Consider the following 18,763-nt stretch of genomic DNA (forward strand, 5'->3'; position numbering starts at 1 on the left):
TGCTAACCTGTTATCATGCCGACCAAAGTTTTTCATCATTAATATCAGTAGTAGCTCTAGTAAGAGTGATGGTGGTTCAAGTAGCAGTAATATAACAGGAGTAACACATCTATTTGCTTAAGGCTGTCTTCTTCCTCTCTGTCTCCTCATGTGTTAGGACGGGACTCCGTTGAACTTGAGCTTCGTCCCTCTAGACATCAAACTAACCAACTGGGACGACCTGCCCGAGGCCTTCAGCCGGCGCCGGGAAAATCAAATACAGGTCTGCCCTTCCCGCCAGGCTCTCTCTCTCTCTCTCTCTCTCTCTCTCTCTCTCTCTCTATCTGTCTATCTCTCTATCTGTGTGTGTGTGTGTGTGTGTGTGTGTGTGTGTGTGTGTGTGTGTCCTTCATGCATTTCGATATTCATAAATGTGTGTGGGTGTGCATGTGGATTGGATTGTTTACACGTGGGACATGTAGCTACTTAATGTGTCATTACTGTAATAACACCTGAAAGGGGAATTCCACTGCAGCTGAATTTTAGGCTGTAAAATGTGCCGATATTTCCGTCTTTTGAATTATTAGAAAGATATCAACTGTGGCCGGGTTGGCTCAGTGGGTAGAGGAGGCGCACATATACTGAGCGGTATATGCCTCGACGCAGAGGTCCAGGGTTCGAATCCGACCTGTGACGATTTCCTGCGTGTCTTCCCCCTCTCTCTCCCCTTTCTCACCTAGCTGTCCTATCAAATAAAGGCGGAAAAGATATCAACCATATGACTTTACATCATTTCCAAGATGACAGAAAATCTACATATGCTCATGAGTGTAGTTGAATGTTACGACACTTAGGCCATAGGCTGCTTTAAGGACGACCTTCATTTTAGACTAAGGTGATGTAGTTTGATATCACAGTCAGTAGGACTGTCTTCCCAATTCCACTGATCCAGTGAAAATGAGGCACAAAGCTGTACGGGGTGATTAAACAGATATCGGATATGTGTGTGTTACAGCCATGTGAAACTAATGACACCACTGCGCCTGATAGATAGATGGAGTGTGGGCGCCCACTTCCACCACTGCAGGGCGTGAAGGGGGAGAGGGAGGAGAGGTTGGGGGATGATGGAGAAGGAAGGAAAGAGAGGGGGCGGTGTGGGGGTTTGGGCAGCCAAGGAAACCAGCAAACGAGAAAGTGCCGTTTTATGACGGTCGTTAAAGGAGACGGATCATCGCCTCAAACGACCCCGCACGCCAACCAGCTAATATTAAATCCTGCAATCTGCCGTGGCAGTAACCGAGCCGCTGACAGACGCCCCACCTGTCACGTTGTTTATGTTGGTTTGTGAGACGAAGGCGTGCGTGGCATCCATCCTCTGACCCATCATTTACGCCCTGTTACACTCCAATTGTCCATCAAAATCAATAGTAAGCAAGCGCTTTAATGTGGGCTGCAACACGGCTTGGAAGGGGAGGCAGTGGTGTGTAAACTACCAAAAAGAGGCTGCCCAAGCAAACATTTTGTAATAGAATTTATGGGGGAAACTACTATAAATGATATCAGAATAATCTATATTTCATGAAAATGGAGGCTTTTAAGGGATGAAACATGAATAATACATTTCTGAGAAGATGATTGTGAGGTTGCAGAGTGTACATTGTCATCCTCTTACATGTTCTTACAGTTCTGTGCTTACGCCTTTTACAGGATAAGTCTGGCATTATACATTATATTTCTTAGTGTCAGCAAATCCCATGAAAAGATGAAAAACCAACACTGTGTTACTGAGTCTGTCTTTCCAACTTCCCTACCCTGTCTGTGGCACTCAGCCCCAAGCCCATTGGTTCCTGCTGTAGATGTTAATCTTTTAAAACGGCTTGCCTATACAAAGGCTAAACTAATTCCTAAAACGGGGAACTGTAGTTTTTATCAATTGTTAATCAAACAGGAGGAAGTAGTGCATTTGTTGGGGACTAGTTTCATCTTTGCATTAATACACATTTGTTGCTCTAGTGAGTATTAACAGCAGCAGGATGGTGTTTGTGTGGCATAGAGTCAAAATAAACTACAGTTCCCATGTTCATAGTATTGAAGGAACATGTCACCCAGTTTTAATAGTTTTTGGACGACAATTGAGTATGGAAAGCCATTTTATTCAATATTAAATAAAAGAATAAATACATAAATTAGTAAATATGCCTATGAAATAAATCCTGAAATAAATAAATGAGGCAATCAATATATATAAAAATAAATAATTGTGGACTAATGAAATAAAAGTCCCTTGAAATAAATCAATGTGTATTTTTTTTAGCTATATTGACTCATTGATATATTTATGTTTAAATTTATATATTTATTGCCTCATTTATTTATTTATGTACGTATTGAATAAAACAGCATTCCATAATGGATCTGTACTCAGAGGAATAAGATATATCAGGCTTTGGATACACAATAGATGTTAGAAGGATACATTTTTTGTTGTTTTTTTATATAGGATTTATTTATTTATTGGGCAATAAGACTAATTCAGAATATCAACAGCCTTATCCTTTAAGAGATAAAAGCATGATTAACGAACACCTTTATCCAGCTTCACAGTGATAAATCAAAGCCCTCCCACCTGTTTAACCTATCTGATCTTTGGAGATGCTGAAAGCTGGAAACGCCATCCCACTCTCCTCTTCAGTCATGACTTCTGACATCTGATTTGACTCCCTGACTTTGGGCTAACCTTTGATGACCTCACAAAACAGGATATTTCTATATCTTCATCTGTACCAGACAATCCAGTGTATGTAGAGCAGGGTTTCCTCCATCAGTTAGAACATTACATCCATCCTGACTGCAAGGCTTTGACCCCTGATCTCCTCCTGGGCTAAATACTAACCTCAGCTTCACTTCCAAGTGCTTCCATAGGAAAAACAGCCTCTAGGTACCCGGATCTCAAAATTTCGTATTATCATTTATTGTCTTTAAGTTACACATTTGCTATGCCATTTTATTTATTGATTTCAGAAAATATACTTAATTAATAACATTCCACATGTGAAGCCACTTCTTTTCCTTCTTATGTTCCTTTTTTCATTTCTCTTGTGTTTAAGCTCATTTTAATGAGTAGTTAGTCATATTTCTGTCAACCTATGCACAATTGAACTGCAGAAACATCAACAAAGCAAACCATGGTGTGAAAACTGTCTTTATAATGCATATTGAGTTTTATTTGCGTGAGTAGGTATCATCCATGGAAAGAAAACACTCCTCGAGTGTAATGTACGCAGGTAAATTGCCCATTAGGCCTTGGTGCTTGGTGGGCTATTTGTTGTTTTGCCAGTAGATTTTCTTTGAATCCTTGACTTGGCTGAAAGCATACACAGCTCTCTCTCGGTTTGATGGGTTTTATATAGCTATCTGGAAAATGGTCTCCTTGTCTGTGTGTGTGTGTGTGTGTGTGTGTGTGTGTGTGTGTGTGTGTGTGTGTGTGTGTGCGTGCGTGCGTGTGTGCGTGTGTGCGTGCGCTATGCAGGTTTGGATTGTTTTGTTTTCAGCTAAAGTGTAAATTTAAAAATTGAAAAACCAAAAAATGTTTTTCTCTTGAAAAGGCTCCAATATTCAAACTATCAATTTGTGTGGAAGATGAAGGCTTCAGCGGTTTCAGTTTTAGCTTAAAATTGAATATGATGTGAGCTGTCTTGTGTCGTCCCCTTACACAGGTGCTGAGGTTCGTTCAGGAGTGGAGCAGCCTGGCAGCCATGAAGCAGAAACTGCTTCGACGCAGCGGCCTCCTCTGCCACAGCCCCACTTTAGGCTTGCAGCAGCTGGCTGCCGCCCAGCGCCCTCACTCCAGCACAAAGAGGTCAGATTTTAGCTGGGAGAATCTTCTTGAAGGAAACATGCTACTTTGACTTTCAAAAACTTAGCTGTGAGTAAACATTCTGCTGATAATTGACCATTCGCCTAAATCCCTCCCCAGAACAGCAATTGGTTATCATAGCGTAGCATAGCAACCTTAAACGAATCAGGGCTGGCCTGTGAAGTGTCTCTACATGTTAAAGAGGTGTGCATGGTACTGTAGTAGGAGTGAGACCTGTACTCACAAGACCAAAAGGAATGGATTAAACTGCTAATCTGCTCTAACGTAAACTGCAATCGTTAACATAGCCGGCTTATACCTACAGTAAAACCCTGCAGGCCACACAGGGTTATGTTATACCCCTTTCACGCCAATGGCTCAACCAGGGTCATACCCAGGTCAACTGTGTGTTTGAATGGGTTAACCCTCCTCAATCTACTCGGCTTCGCACCCCAGGTCGCCAGGTGGGTTGGATCAGGGTAGGACGAGGGTCAATTTCAATGTGAATTGCGCACGACCTGGGTCGCTAACAGCCAGGGCGGTACATATTATGTGATTGGTTGGAAATGAGAGTGGGGCTGTCGTCACAGGTTGCCGCACACAACATCAAAAACCTAGATTTTGTTCTCCCTTCGTCTTAAAACAATCAAAAATCAATACTAGAGTATCCTCCTTGTCCAGCTGCTGCAATAAATATGCAGAGGAGGAGAAATCTGCACAAAATCATCTGATAAGTTGTTGATTGTTATTTATTTGTGCTTTAGATTTGAATCACTGCGAAACAAACACAAAATAAGCTTTATTTCTCTCTACCCACTGTACAAAGACAAATTGAAGTACGGTAGCTACAAAACATTAGTTTTTGTGGTATACAGATGGACTGGAGTTAGCTGTTCACTGAATAGGACGTGTTAAGCCCCGCCCATTTCTAGCACCTGAGGTAATTATTATGCATTGCTTCTGGGTTGTGACCCAAGTGATTTCGGAGTTGTAATGACCAGGGATATACCTTTGTTGACTGGCTGGGTTTGAATTTCCAAAAGAAGGGTTGAATCCTGATCAGACAACCCTGGCCCAACCCTGGTCAGTGGTGTGAACAAACATCTGTATACTGTAACTAGGAAACAAACACCCCCATTGTGCCAGTTAGTGTGCATTTCAAAATGGTGGAAACAGTGAGATGAATTAGTTCCCAACGCTGTGTCAGAAACCAGAGAGTAATGTGTAAGATTCCACAGAAAAACCCGCAGATTTGTAAATACTAACTGCCTCAGGCTGAATAGTATGTGTGTGTGGGTGTATCAAAGGCTTTCAGCTGAGGCAAAAGAGAGGATGGGATGAGCGCTGTGTATGTGTACATGTGTGTTTTTTGACAAACAAGCATTGTTGCTGGCACACTAATTACAGCTGGCGTGGATAGAGGCAGGGAGAGTTTGCCAATTATAGGGTAGACCCGTGTGTGTGTGTGTGTGTGTGTGTGTGTGTGTGTGTGTGTGTGTGTGTGTGTGTGTGTGTGTGTGTGTGTGTGTGTGTTGTGTGTGTTGTGTGTGTGTTGTGTGTGTGTGTGTTGTGTGTGTGTGTGTGTGTGTGTGTGTGTGTGTGTGTGTGTGTGTGTGTGTGTGTGTGTGTGTGTGTGTGTGTGAAAGAGAAAGAGAAAGAGAAAGAGTGTTTCTCAACCGGGGAACGTGTTTGGGTGCATGAACCTAATCAAGGTGTGAGTAGGAGGCAATTGGCCCAGCTTGATTTGATACCTGTTTGATTTATTCACTAATCAGAACCAATCAAGCTCCAGCTTCGGCTCAGCGGGGCGATCACGGTTCACCTTCCCAGCACTGAGACGCTCCGTTTTCAACTACTTCAAACTTAATGCACTTTGCCTGGGCTTCCAACACTGTGGATGTTTTCGTCATAAGCCACTCATGGTGATTTACGGTGATTTTAGGAAAGTTTAGAGGATTTTAATCGGGTTTGCATCCTTCAAGTACTCTTTTATTGCTAAGATGACTGCAAACATTGGCTATAAACGGTTTACTGTTTCTATAATATGCCATTATAATAGAATGAGAATGCACAAGAATTTTATTTCATGTATATATGTGTACTAATTTTCTTCACATTGGTTGCTAATCAATTTGGTTGCTAAGCAACGCACCCAAGTAGCGATGGTTAGTAAGATTCAGTTAACAATTTCATGGTTTTATTAACTATAGTCCAGGCAAAATCACCCATCCAATCATAACTGATCAACTGAACACTACAGTATTCAAATTTTTCAAATAAAGACAAAATGTACAGGTGAGAAATATTTTAATGAAATTGGTGAAAGATACTTTACCGTAGGCATATACAAAATAATTAGAAGATATTATTTGCCCAGATTGCTAAAAGGAATAAAAGTATTACATTGAATAGTACAACTCTATTGTAGGATAGAATTGAGTGGATAAAATTACTTTTCTTAACATCCATATAAAAGCATTAATTCAGAAATCATATACTATAGTACATCTAAAAAGATGGAAATTGGATAAGGAACTACAAAATTTGACTGACAAAATGAAGAGTGCTTTTTGACATCTTGTCACTATGGCAGCTTATATTAAAGCTTACTCCAGTGATTCAGTATTGCACTTCCATAAAGTTTAGAAACTCAAGAGAAAATGATTTAGCAGAGGTCGTGATATACTGTCTTTTAGCACCAGGAATAAGTCACACAGCAAAAAACACTAGATCCTACACTTCCCATTATGCAACTTTATGGCGTCTTTCATTAGACAGTCCCTGCCTGATAAACATCCACATCTTTCAAACTCAACTCCTCCAATTTGTAACACAGGCTCTCTGCTATAAATTTGAAGTCTCAAGCTGAAACTGAGAAAAGGCAGGATTATTTTCTCAGACTTGATCGAGCTCCTGCAGCTTCTCTCGTTTGAAGACATTATGCCACATACATTTTCACTGGCTGAACTAGTACTCTAGACTTCATGTGTAAAATCATCACTTTAAAGTAATAAATCTTAAGATTTTCATAATATCAGAGCCCATTTTGCACATTTGGCATTTTTTATTCACATATATTTGTATTCTGTAATAGCCTCTCTATAAAGTAGTTTTAAATTGATACTGGTAATGTTCGCCTTTACTGTACAGGAAGTGGCCACAGCTGTCTCCTAATCAAGCAGGACTGAAATCTTAGGAAATTATAGCTTTAAATACAGCATGTTTTTAGTCCTCATAATACATAGATTTCTTTATACATCTTTATGTTAACCTACAGTTACCATAGCATCTATCAGGTCAGTAGTTAAACATATACATTTTACATTTGGATTTGTGGCTCCATGTTTCTTCCTCTGTTCTTCTGGAGTAGATCATAGAGCCCATTAGTGACTGCCTACTTTTTTAATGGCTGTGGTTCCAGAAGTGTTTTCCCCCCATTCAATTGTTCCATTGACGTTTCAAACATTTCGAGACTGTGTACAGAAACTATCATATACTTCAATGGTAGAAGCTCGCTCTAGCCATTCAAGGGTACGGTAAAGAGAGATGTCGCTGTTATGCTTAGAATTGTGGAAAGTGTAGTATTTCTCCATTACATCGTGAATAACACGTTTTTCTTTAAACAAGGTTGATTTCATACGGACTTCTAGCTTTTACGGGAGCAAAAACTTTTGTTTCACAACTGCGTGTCTCGTGGTCAGTCTACCTTGGATGGTTTAGACATTATGGCTGATAATCAATATCCTTATGGAGAAAATCAATGGGATTTTTACTTCTGGAACCACACTATTGCAGTACATTTAATTTCCAGCAAGCCAGCTTGGAGTTTCTTTCATCCGACATTGAATAGAGCGTTGCTGTAGGAGCCATGCCTCCCTGAGGCCAGTGGAGGATAGTAGCCATCAATCAAAGGAGCTTCAGCTGGGCCAGACCGCAGCATTAGCTCGTTAGTTTAATTTTACACAGCTGAGCAGGGTCTGGCCCCGGTGCCGTACGCAGGCCGGCCTGGGAGGATCCGGCTGCTGTCTGCAGCTCTGCAGGTACGCTGTCAGCGGCCGGCTGCCACCACGCCTGCAGCAGCACTCCTGCAGCTGTGCATCAAATGGCTACCAGCAGAAAACCATGTCCACATAATCCACTGTAGCTGTTGCTAACTTGTCTTAAAGGCATAGTTTGACATTTTCTTTGGAAATTCACTTATTTTCTTTCTTAATTAATTGAGAAAATTGGTGGTCAAACACTTGTAGTGCAAAGAAATATAATGCATAAGGAAGGAGCAGCAGTCACCTTAGTGTACAGAATCACTGTCAAAGCTCCCAGCTGCATAAAAAAACATGCAAATACATACAGACATCTAAACTCTCCCAGAAGCACAGTTGGACTCCAGTTTAGTGTTAGGTATCTTGTTTCATCCAGCCTCTATGCAGGGACTGTTTGAAGCAAAGGAAGCTCATGTGTTTGATGGAGACTTACCTTCTTCCTCATCTCCCCTCAGCTTCCAGAGAAGCTTCTCCTCTTTGATGTGTCCCCCTCCTCCACTTTCTGCTTCCTGTCATCCATCTTTCCTTTATTTTTTTTACCTTCTTTCCATCTCCCTCCCAAAGAAATATTATGTCCAGATGGAGGTGGTTGAAATGCATAAAAATGTCACTGCATAGCCTACAGGGCCAAGTAGAAATATTAAAAGCTAGTTTAATAGTGGCGAAACCTTCCTGTTTAAATAGCAGAAACTGTGTTCCCGATCACGGAAATAGCGCACTATATAGTGTGTTGCCCATTTTGTAGTGGTGTTTGAATTCTCCACAGTTAATTTAATTCACTATATAGTCCCCTATAAATTACCCACAATGCACAGCTAATTTGAGTGTACATACAATTTTACTCCCGTACACCACAATGCAGAAGCAGAGAAAGCAAAGAAGAAGCAGAAGTAACCGCGAAAACTAAAAAGGAAAAATGGAGCAGGCTTTTGTTTCTAAACAGTGGAAAGGTAACATGCAACATATATACAACCTTTTACTTTCCTCCTGGGTGTGTTTCAGGGACGCATTAGAAGTATTTTTGTTTCGATTTGTTTACATGATGCTGGGTGCGCCCGCCTCCATCACACAAATAACCGGCGCATCTCCTGACGCAAGTCAGGCAACGATGTGTTTTCAGTGTGTGTCCAAAATCTCGTTTGGTCATTCCCTATATAGTTAACACTATTTAATAACAATATATAGGGAATAGTGTTCCAATTATTGATTTTATTTCAAAGGTAGAAGTGCTACTGTTTCATCATCCTAAAGTTGCATCAAACCAAGTTCAAGAATTGGCAAAGCTGCCAGAACAAACATTCATTATCGATCTACATAACAATTAGCGAACAGCTTAATTGGCTATGTTGATTGACTATGAAACTGCCATACCGTGCAGTGGCTGCCTCCCGTCTCTCCATCCATCTTTTCTTATCTCACCCTTGTTTTTTGTAAAGCTGCTGTTTTGCTTTTCACTTCTTTAAAACCTTTTGCTCGTTATCTGCACCCTAACCAGTAACTACATGTATGGCAGCAGATTGTTGGTTTGCTGAACTTAATCACTTTCTTTCTAGTCGATACAAAAGAAACCTTTTCTGTGGGTATATCACCTTGACTCACTGGCTGACTTACTAAAAGAGTAGTCTTTATTTAACCAATGCCTATTGTCACAAGACCCAAAGGGTGACAACACAGCCTTTACATACTCCACACAAGGAGGCTGAATCGTTCAGTTATCCAATGAGAACGAGACACATGCTGCACCTCTGACACAGAAACTTTCAGATAAAGGTACACAACAATATGTTACGCAAACCACAAAAATCACCACAAAGTCACAAAATACTATCGTAAAACCTACGATAGTAACTGGGAGTTGGCAAACATCCGCTTTGCCTGAGTGTCTTTGAGCAAAACACAGTCTCTACCAGCTGCAGGACTGGTGTTTAGTGGCAAAGCCTGATCTCTGACCTCCCTGTAGAGGAGGACAGAGAAAGGATAATTGCTCCACGGGGAACATTAGGGTGTTGTGTCATCCCTCTGTCGAAGGCCTTGCTGTTACCTGGGGGACGTTTGGTGATTGGTCACTTTTCTCTCAAGACCACAGCAATTTTCTTCCACCTAGAACAAACAAGTCAGAGATTTCTTTTTCTCCCGACTCCTCCTCTCCTGTATTTCGCATCAACTCTGACACCCTGGGGTCATTTTAATCCTGTCCAGATTGACGTGTAGTGTTTTGTGCAATTTTTCGACTTCGCACACCTAGCATCTGTATTACAAGGGCCATAAAAACCAGTGTCGGAGTAGATGGATTAGATCAGATGATTGACGATCACTGTGGGGAAATTAGATTGCTGCAGCAGCAATAGTGATAGGATTCAGCAGGGCAAGAGGACAAACCGAATATAAGCACACAAATAACACTGAAAATAAGCAATGAAAGTAAGAATTTGTGCGTTTAAGCACAGTTTGGTGTCCAGAAAAGTATAACTGCACATCTGGCATTGCACTGAGGCGGTTTGTAAATTTTTTCTAGTTCTGTGGGTGTTGGTGTGTGTTACATTTATGTGGGTGAGTCCCAGGATTACCGCGGACCCGACCAGATGACTAAGATTACGGATATGCTTGAGCAACATAAAATTTTCTATTTTAGCTGGTACTAATGCTGTCCAGGAAGAGTTTCTGAATCTACTTGCACCTACTCCCACATGCTCTACGTGTGAATCAGCTCTCTTCATGCTCTTTAGTTATATAACATCTGCAAATCCTCCATTCCTTCATGGTCCTGTTTATCCCATTTCCACAGGTACATCAGTAAAGACGAGGTGGCCCAGGCCTCCCTGAGCAAGGCCCAGCGGGAGGGAGGCAGCGTCCGACTAGTCACCAATGAAAACTTCTTCACAAAGAGGAGGTCTGCTGCTTCACTAACACCACCCGCTTCTGAGAGGTAGGTTAAGGGCAGATATGTGGGTGGGTATTCACAGCAGGAGAAAATCAACTGAAGATTCATTTGCATTTGCTATATTCTGGGTTTCTTTATTTGTTTGGTTCATTACAAGTGCTAAATTCCCACCAACGGTATATAGATTCACCTGATCATGTCCAGCCTTGTTTGTGGTTTTTAACGGAAAGGTTTCATGGTCTCTACGTCGAGGTGATTTGTGTCATCACGCGGCTTTGTCTTTGGGGTTGGGTGTATTTTCATTTTCCTTCCCTAGGCTGTCTCCATGGAGATCTGTGTGTGCCTTGTGGGAGAGGGACAAAGGCCTGCTGAGCGTGTTAGTACAGTAAATATAGACCATAATACAATTTACTGGGTAAGATGCAACCAGCTCACCCAGGAGGGGATATCACTATGGAAACTTGCAGCAAACGCGCACTCTTTCCCATATGTACTGTACACATCAGCTGGAGTTACAAATGTCTGTGATATACCATGAAGTGTCTTAAAAGTGCCTTCTGAGATCTGTGCTTGTGTACACTATACATCTTTGAACAGCTTGAGGAATACAAAAGTATCCCTGAAAATATAAAAACAAATGTTTACCAAAAGCCAACATTGCTGTAAAGCTAACATGCTGACAACATATATCTAGCATGTTGTTTAGCAAGAGACTATAGTTTTGTCTAAAAAGCTAAAATGTGTAATTGAAAGGTAAAGACATGAAACGATAATTGGACAATGTAGCATGTTTTTGTGTTTTGTATTTCATAAACTATAAGCCAATATTGATTTGTATCCAAAGTTGAATTTCTTTGTTCCATTTTTTAATTCAGTTGGTGTGCGGGTGACTGAGGTGATATTTGCCATCCATACCACGTCAACCCAATGTTGAATATATCAATATAAACTGTATTTTTTTCTCAATCTGGTATGGTGGTTGCCTCACTGTCCACAGGAAGATACCATTTAAAATGTATTAAATATAATTTTTTTCCCCCTGCAAGCACTCCACTGACAGCTGGACTCACCAGCGTCAGATGTCGTTCCTCTCGTGCATTTGGTATAAAGCATCAGAGATCAGCTCGGTGGTAAACATTAGCAGGCTGTGTGCCGTTTGCTGAAGGCATGTCGCATGATTTCTGGGGTTTGAAGCATGAGTTACCTCATGCTGCGATGTAGAGCTGCCAACATGCTCACTTTCTTTGCGCATATATGAATTTTAATAACTTTAAAGCTAAATTTAAAGTGCCAATAATAATTAATTTTAATAACATTGCAAAAATAATACATTGTTATGATATATGTTTTTGATTCATTTTCACTTTTATGGCTAATGCATTCAACATTTACAGTTACTAGCAAACCATGTATTTCTGGGTTACATTTTTTTTTCCAAAGTGCCATGTTTTAACAATTTGGGCAGTTTGGGCACATCACGAAAAAGTCTATTTCTGTCTCCGTTTCATCCACTAGATGTTGCTGGCACAGCATTTGTCTCTTGGTACTTCCAATTTTTTGTATCTTCTCAACTTTGAAGCAGCAAGGTTCCTTTTTTAGAGGGGTTTTTTTCTTCTCCATTTCAATGATTAAATCTCACTATGTAGTGCTCTGTCTCTGGCTCTTTGTTCCTCTCTCTGTCTGTCTGAATTGTAAACTATGGGGAAAGAGAATTTAGTCCATCTGTCCCCTCCATCGTGGCTCTAGCACCCTGCTGGGACAACATGGCAAATGCCCAAACTCGCTGTCCTCTGCCAAAAGGACAGGCATACACATACACATACTTGAAATGTTCTGCAGATGTATCACCATCATATATACTGTATATACACACAGTAGGTACACACACACACCATATGTCCATCAACTCTGCAGCACACAAAGCAAGCAGAGATGTTTATATTAAATTAATATTTATTGAATTGTGTTTGCTGTTCTGCTGATGTTCAAAGAACTGAGCTCTACATTGAATCTGGCTGTTTGCTTACAGACTGATGTCTACCACATGGGTCAAGGTAACTTCTCTTTGAAGTTAAGTGCGCAAAGGGCTACAAATCTGCAACAGCCATGCTGCTTGAATCAAAACGATACAAAGAATAGATTGCCTGGACGGAATCCATTTATTTAGCAGCATTTTATGTGCCCTATCTTCTGACATCGAAATAGTTCTGAAGACTGCACATTTCTTGTCTATACGTTACATGCAAGTGTTAAGTGTGCCTATGGTCTGCTAAGTTCACATTTCGTCATATTAACATGTCATGTTAGTTATCTAAGCATTGTATTTCTTTTAATTTGATGCTAAAGTGTTAGAATGGATAATGGACAGAAATATAATAGAATTCTTATTTTATAAAAAACAGGCTTTTATGTCTAAATATTTCTGCTTCACAACTATAACTATTTGTTTTCTCTTTCTCTCACCTCTACATTTTCTATAGATGTTTGCTGTAATTGCAAACTCAAAACTCCCTCCGTGTTTACCTGTTAACTTAATAAATTCTGAATAATGTACATTTCCACACCACTAATTCTATCAGTACAGTAACGTATAATACAAGTCATGACACACTCACTCTGCTGCTCTGATTTTGTCTTTTTTTTTTTAAAGCAGCCAATGAATGAACTTTTTAATCCTGAGTAGATGTAATACATTTGCTTTTCAATCTGCAGCATGGACAAGAAGTCCTGTAAGACAGTGGCGGAGCAGCCCTCATCAGAGTCCGGCTACCTGCAGGCAGTGGACAGTGAGGGTGTCCCTTTGTGTCTGTCCTGCCATCAATCCTGCTCTACCACCGGCGGGGCCTGGGACACTCGATTTTGCAGCCACAGGTATGTAGTGACACTTAGTACATGCAGTTTCGAAGCTATACACATGTGGCTTTAGATACACGTCAATTATCATGGTCAGCATCCTCCAAGTCCTTGTAAAGAGTTGCACAAAAAGTTCCAAGACTTGTGTCGAATAGCAGATGCATGTAAGTCTTAGCATTCCTTGCTTGGAGCACCAGATGGGTGGGGCTTACTGCAATGGGTCAATCCATCTGTCTTTGGTAAAACGTCTGTCAAAAAAAGCATTTTAAATTAACTTTCAAATAGTTTGTATCTGTGATTGCTTCAACTTTCCTGTACCAATTGTCCTCTGTGCCAAAGCCCATCCATCTGGCACCTAAAAATTAAATTATACTCAAAGCTTTAAGAGTTTTTGTGCAAAACAAACTCAAAAACTATAATGTTGACTTCACCTTGTTTTTTACTGACTTTGCTTTGCAGAAGGAATACTGTTTTCTGATGACTAGAATAGATTGCTGTTCCCAGATTAGACTGCAGCTCCTGTATTTATAATCATCCTTTTCCGATTTTTTTCCTGTTTCCTGTTTTTTCAAGATCAATTCACTGCATTTTAACACCAATATATATGATATATTTTTAAGTGGAATAATTCTGCTAGTTCCGTCTGAGCAAGATGCTGCACCCTTTCCTGCTCACTCCCTTGGTCACACTGAATACAACCACCAACTAATTCTTATGAATGAAAATATGTCTCTGTGTCCCTTTAGTTTAACTACCTATTTAATGTAGAAATTCAATTTCTCTAAGTTGTTTTCACGAGCTAAATTTAGGTCATTGAGTCAAGGTGAGATCCTTTACTCTCTGCCTGGATTTGATCAAACTTCAACACATTGATGTGCTCCCCTGCGCCTTTCAGCTGAATCATAACTACAGTAGACAATGACGGTGACGACTTTCACGTTGGTGTTGGTAAATGTAAAGGCAGATGTATATGTTTCCCCAACTCATAGGTGCCAGGAGGAGTTCCAGTTGCGCTCCAGCCAGACGTACATGCGCTCGCGGGTGCTGGAGGCAGAGCAGGGCATCTGTCAGCACTGCAGCCTCCATGCCCACGACCTGTTCCTGAAGGTCCGTGATGCCCCGCCCTCCCAGCGCAAGGATATGCTGGAGAGCACTTGGCTCGCGCAGCTGTCACTCAAACAGGTCAGACACTGAAGCAGAGGAAGTTATAAGCCAGACATAAAGATTTTTTCGGAAGTGATGAAGTTTAGTGGCAGTGCATTATAAGCGAATAACAACATTATTAGACCTTCAGTATTAGAAACGCCCCTGATGTGAGCTACATAACTGACAAGAAAAACCATTTTGCGGCTGTGTTTGTGGAAGTGCAAACATAAAAGCGCCCTGCACTGTCCATTCCACCCACCTATGCACACAACACACAAACACACACACACATACACATACACACACAGGTTGATCTGCACTCTAAGGGGCTAGCTCCCAGTAAATGGATTGCTGGGCCCATTGATTTTTTTTTCCCAGTGCCAGGCCTCGACCAGTAAGCCTGTTTGATTTGGTTGGCTGTTATCCTGCAAAGCCCCCCGCGCACACACAGACACACACACACACAAACACACACACACTCTTCCCATTTCCGCCGGCAGCAGCATCAGCGCCGATCGATGCACCGAGCTTTAGAGGAAACAAACTCAGCCACATGATAAGACGCCGCAGTGGTGGTGGAGCCTCGAGATTATAGGCTCATTCTTTGGTTCATACGGGGGGTTCTGGTGTGTGCATGTGCGTGTGTTTCCTGGTGTGTGTATATGGGTCTTTATGTGTACGTTGGGGTCTTTTTCGGTGTGTGCAAGTATGTGTATAAAATAATTCTGCCATGTGTGTATTGGTATTTTGGTGGTGTGTGTGTGTATGTAGTTTATTTAAAATGGCCTTTGGATGCCTTTGAGTGGCAGTATTGGGGCCTGGTGTAGCAAGGTGTGTGTGTGTGTCTGTGTGTGTCTTATCTTTTATTGTGAAGCGCATTGCAGAAGTGCCCCTGCGGTGCAGAGATTTGTTTAATGTGTGTGTGTGTGTGTGTGTGTGTGTGTGTGTGTGTGTGTGTGTGTGTGTGTGTGTGTGTGTGTGTGTGAGACACACGTGAACTCTGCCCCTGTGAGCAGGCTTGTTCTTTAAATCTGTTGGGATCAATTCCAGCTCGCTGCCTTAATGTCGACAGAGTAGCACTGAAAGCAGGAAAATTGATTTTTTTTTTGCCCTGAACTTTCCATCCAGCTTCTCTCTTTCTTTGCATCTAATTCTTTCAATCATCTTTTGCTCCTCCACTTGCTTACTCTTAATATCTTTGAGTTTTGTTATTAAAAAAAGGCGACCTGTATCAGTTTAATACAAATATTTTTTATTATTCAATAGTGTAATTATCATTAGTTGCACCCGACAGGTTATGACAAGTACAGCGGCTCTTAGGCTATATTTAAGCACAGCGAAGCTTTGAGCTAAATGCTAATGTCAGCACGCTAACATCGTTACAATGAAAATGTTAAGCTGCTGATGTTTACCAGGTACGTTGCATGTTAGCATGCTAATATAATCACAATGTTATTATGCTAATGTTTAGCAGGTAATGTTTATCATGTTCATCTAAGCATGCTAACATGCTTGGTAATTATTACTAACGATAGGGCTCAGGGTTGTGAAGTTGTATTTTAAGTGCATAACTGTAAAGTAGAATGTTACTAACGTGTTAATAGGTAATGTGCACCATTTTCATCTTAGTTTAGTGTGTTAGCATGCTAACCTTTTCCCAATATTGGTAATGACACTGTTTTAATGGTTTTCACAGGAAAGTGATGGTATGGCGTTTACATGTATTATTCTGAAAAGTTGAAAATACCAAATATTACAAAGTCATTAAAAATGGCATTTTAGGTCTATGCATCCTTTTGTAGCATGTTATTCCCTCTGGTTTATTTAACCTCATTTCACTGTCTTTGTCAGGCAGACTTTCATGTACTCAACAGTTGCCTATTATCTAGGCCAATCTCATTTTGCTGGTCTATATGGCTGTACCTGACGCATCTCATAGTGATGGATAATAGAAAGTCAAAGTTCACTTTCATTGATTTGGTGAAATTATTGTTTCATCAAATTGTCTTATCCTCACAATCATACAGGCTTACATTAATCTCACCATTTTAAACCTTAATCAGATGCCTTATTCTGCACTTTTCTTTCATTATTTCCTGTTGTAGATTTATGCGCCTTGCTGTCATTTGTACTCCTTGAGACTTATTTGTTTTTATCCTCTTTTATTGTGAAGCACATTGCAGAAGTGGCCCTGCGGTGCAGAAATTTGTTTAATACGTATGTGTGTGTGTGTGTGTGTGTGTGTTTTGTGTGTGTGTGTGTGTGTGTGTGTGTGTGTGTGTGTGTGTGTGTGTGTGTGTGTGTGTGTGTGTGTGTGTGTGTGTGTGTGTAATAACAATTTAGGTCTCTTTAGCACTTGGAAAAAGATTGAGCTTTACTAAAGACATCACATCAGTTAAAAAAAAAATGAACTTCAGCATAGATGGATGGTTTGGGAGGGCAGCGCAATCACAGCTTGTTTTTGGCAATTTGGGGCAGTATGAGAAAACATCCAAGGGTAGTCAGTGTACTGAGACGCTCACTATTTCATTCTGTGTGTGCTTCTAGCTGAATGAGATGATCCGCGCTCCGGTCGAAGGGGATTTCTGGCAGGTCGACCACATCCGGCCGGTCTACAGCGGAGGAGGACAGTGCTCTCTGGACAACCTGCAGACGCTCTGCACCGTTTGCCACAAAGCCGTACGTGCACACTCCGCATCGCTGCACCCATGGCAACCACAACACCGGCTTTTAGAGCCAAAGGGCTTAAGGGGCAAAAGCAATTTGTCTAACATTTAAGGTGCACCATGGATGGACCTCTCCTTTATCCCCATATAAAAAGAAAGTCTCATCGCTCATGTTGATGATCATATGTGATGGCAGTAATGTGATACATGGTCAAACACATTCATCAAAAGTCATACCATCCCTCACAAAACTATATATTGCCTGTAATAACATCACATGATGTGCCTGTATGACATATTGATATATAGCATTTGTTGCCTTGGGAACATTTTCCTTCGTGAGCTTCTTCAGTCAATATTTCATAATCATAGACAATCCACTCCTTAAAAACAGAAGTGATCCGAGAGCAGATGTTTTAAAATAAAATAGAGCTTTCATTGTTAGCTAAAATGTGCTTTACTTTCACGCCAGAATGCATTTTTGTCAGAGTGGGTGTCGGTTTGGAAGGAAACGCTTCATATGTCGATGTGTATAAACTGATGTGGAGAGCTGCTCGTTCTGATAAGGGGATCCTCTCGCTGTTTATGCCACCACTCAGACACTTTAATCTAGAGATGCTCAATATATTGATCTCGCTTTTCTCTTCAGCGCCGACTGCAGATTTAACCTCTTGCATCATGTTCCATTTTTTTCTCCACAGAGGACGGCTCAGCAAGCCAAAGAACGGAGCCAGATGAGAAAGAGTGTTGCTGCCTCCAAGGTTGCATCAGACATCAGCAGGTTCTTCATCCGGAAATGAAATGAAGGTTTAGTAAGGGTTGTATAGGTGTAACATTTCTTGAATCACATTGTTGAATCCTCACTGGCATCAAGATGCATCATGATTTTTCAGTGACAACACTCACATTTAAGTATTAGAAATGCGATTCCCTCCGAGAGATTAGGATTAAAGGCCGGGTTTCCTTTGATTCCATACTTTTCCTCTCCCTCACTTTCTGATGATATCAGCGGCGTCTTGTTGGACTCTGCTGCACCTGTGGAAATTTACCTAAAAAAACAGTGATGACTGCATCAAATGCTAATTCAGCCAACTCCCCCCTCGTCCCCGAAACGTCACAAGTGCAGTAGTTTTGATTTATGACGGCCCCCTTTTGCTCGAGGCTGAAATGGAGCAGGTTGTTTAGAGAGATGCTGCTATTTTAAGATTTTTGCAAACTTGGTGAAAAGTAGCAGGTGAGAGATGAATTGGGGGCTTTGTGATTAAAACTTCACGGCAGAAAACACAACCAAGTGTCTTCATTGGCGCCCCCAACATGTGGCGCTTTGAAAATCTTCCTTTTT

The 18,763-nt window shown here is 41.1% G+C and overlaps 1 protein-coding gene across 5 annotated transcripts in view; it reads left to right on the top strand.

The window, feature by feature from the left end:
- Nucleotides 1–18,390, top strand: part of zranb3 (zinc finger, RAN-binding domain containing 3) — a 71,708-nt gene extending 53,318 nt beyond the window's left edge. For all 5 annotated transcript variants that reach the window (XM_039793482.1, XM_039793480.1, XM_039793481.1 and 2 more), the window contains exons 16-22: nt 158–262; nt 3,696–3,838; nt 10,661–10,801; nt 13,469–13,627; nt 14,599–14,791; nt 17,303–17,434; nt 18,123–18,390. In XM_039793482.1, the coding sequence (XP_039649416.1) occupies nt 158–262; nt 3,696–3,838; nt 10,661–10,801; nt 13,469–13,627; nt 14,599–14,791; nt 17,303–17,434; nt 18,123–18,221 (972 nt within the window). In that variant the 3' untranslated portion in view covers nt 18,222–18,390. The remainder of the gene's footprint in view (nt 1–157; nt 263–3,695; nt 3,839–10,660; nt 10,802–13,468; nt 13,628–14,598; nt 14,792–17,302; nt 17,435–18,122) is intronic.
- Nucleotides 18,391–18,763: the final 373 nt, after the last annotated feature.

This window comes from Perca fluviatilis, chromosome 24 (assembly GCF_010015445.1).
Source record: "Perca fluviatilis chromosome 24, GENO_Pfluv_1.0, whole genome shotgun sequence".
Classification (NCBI taxonomy): domain Eukaryota; kingdom Metazoa; phylum Chordata; class Actinopteri; order Perciformes; family Percidae; genus Perca; species Perca fluviatilis.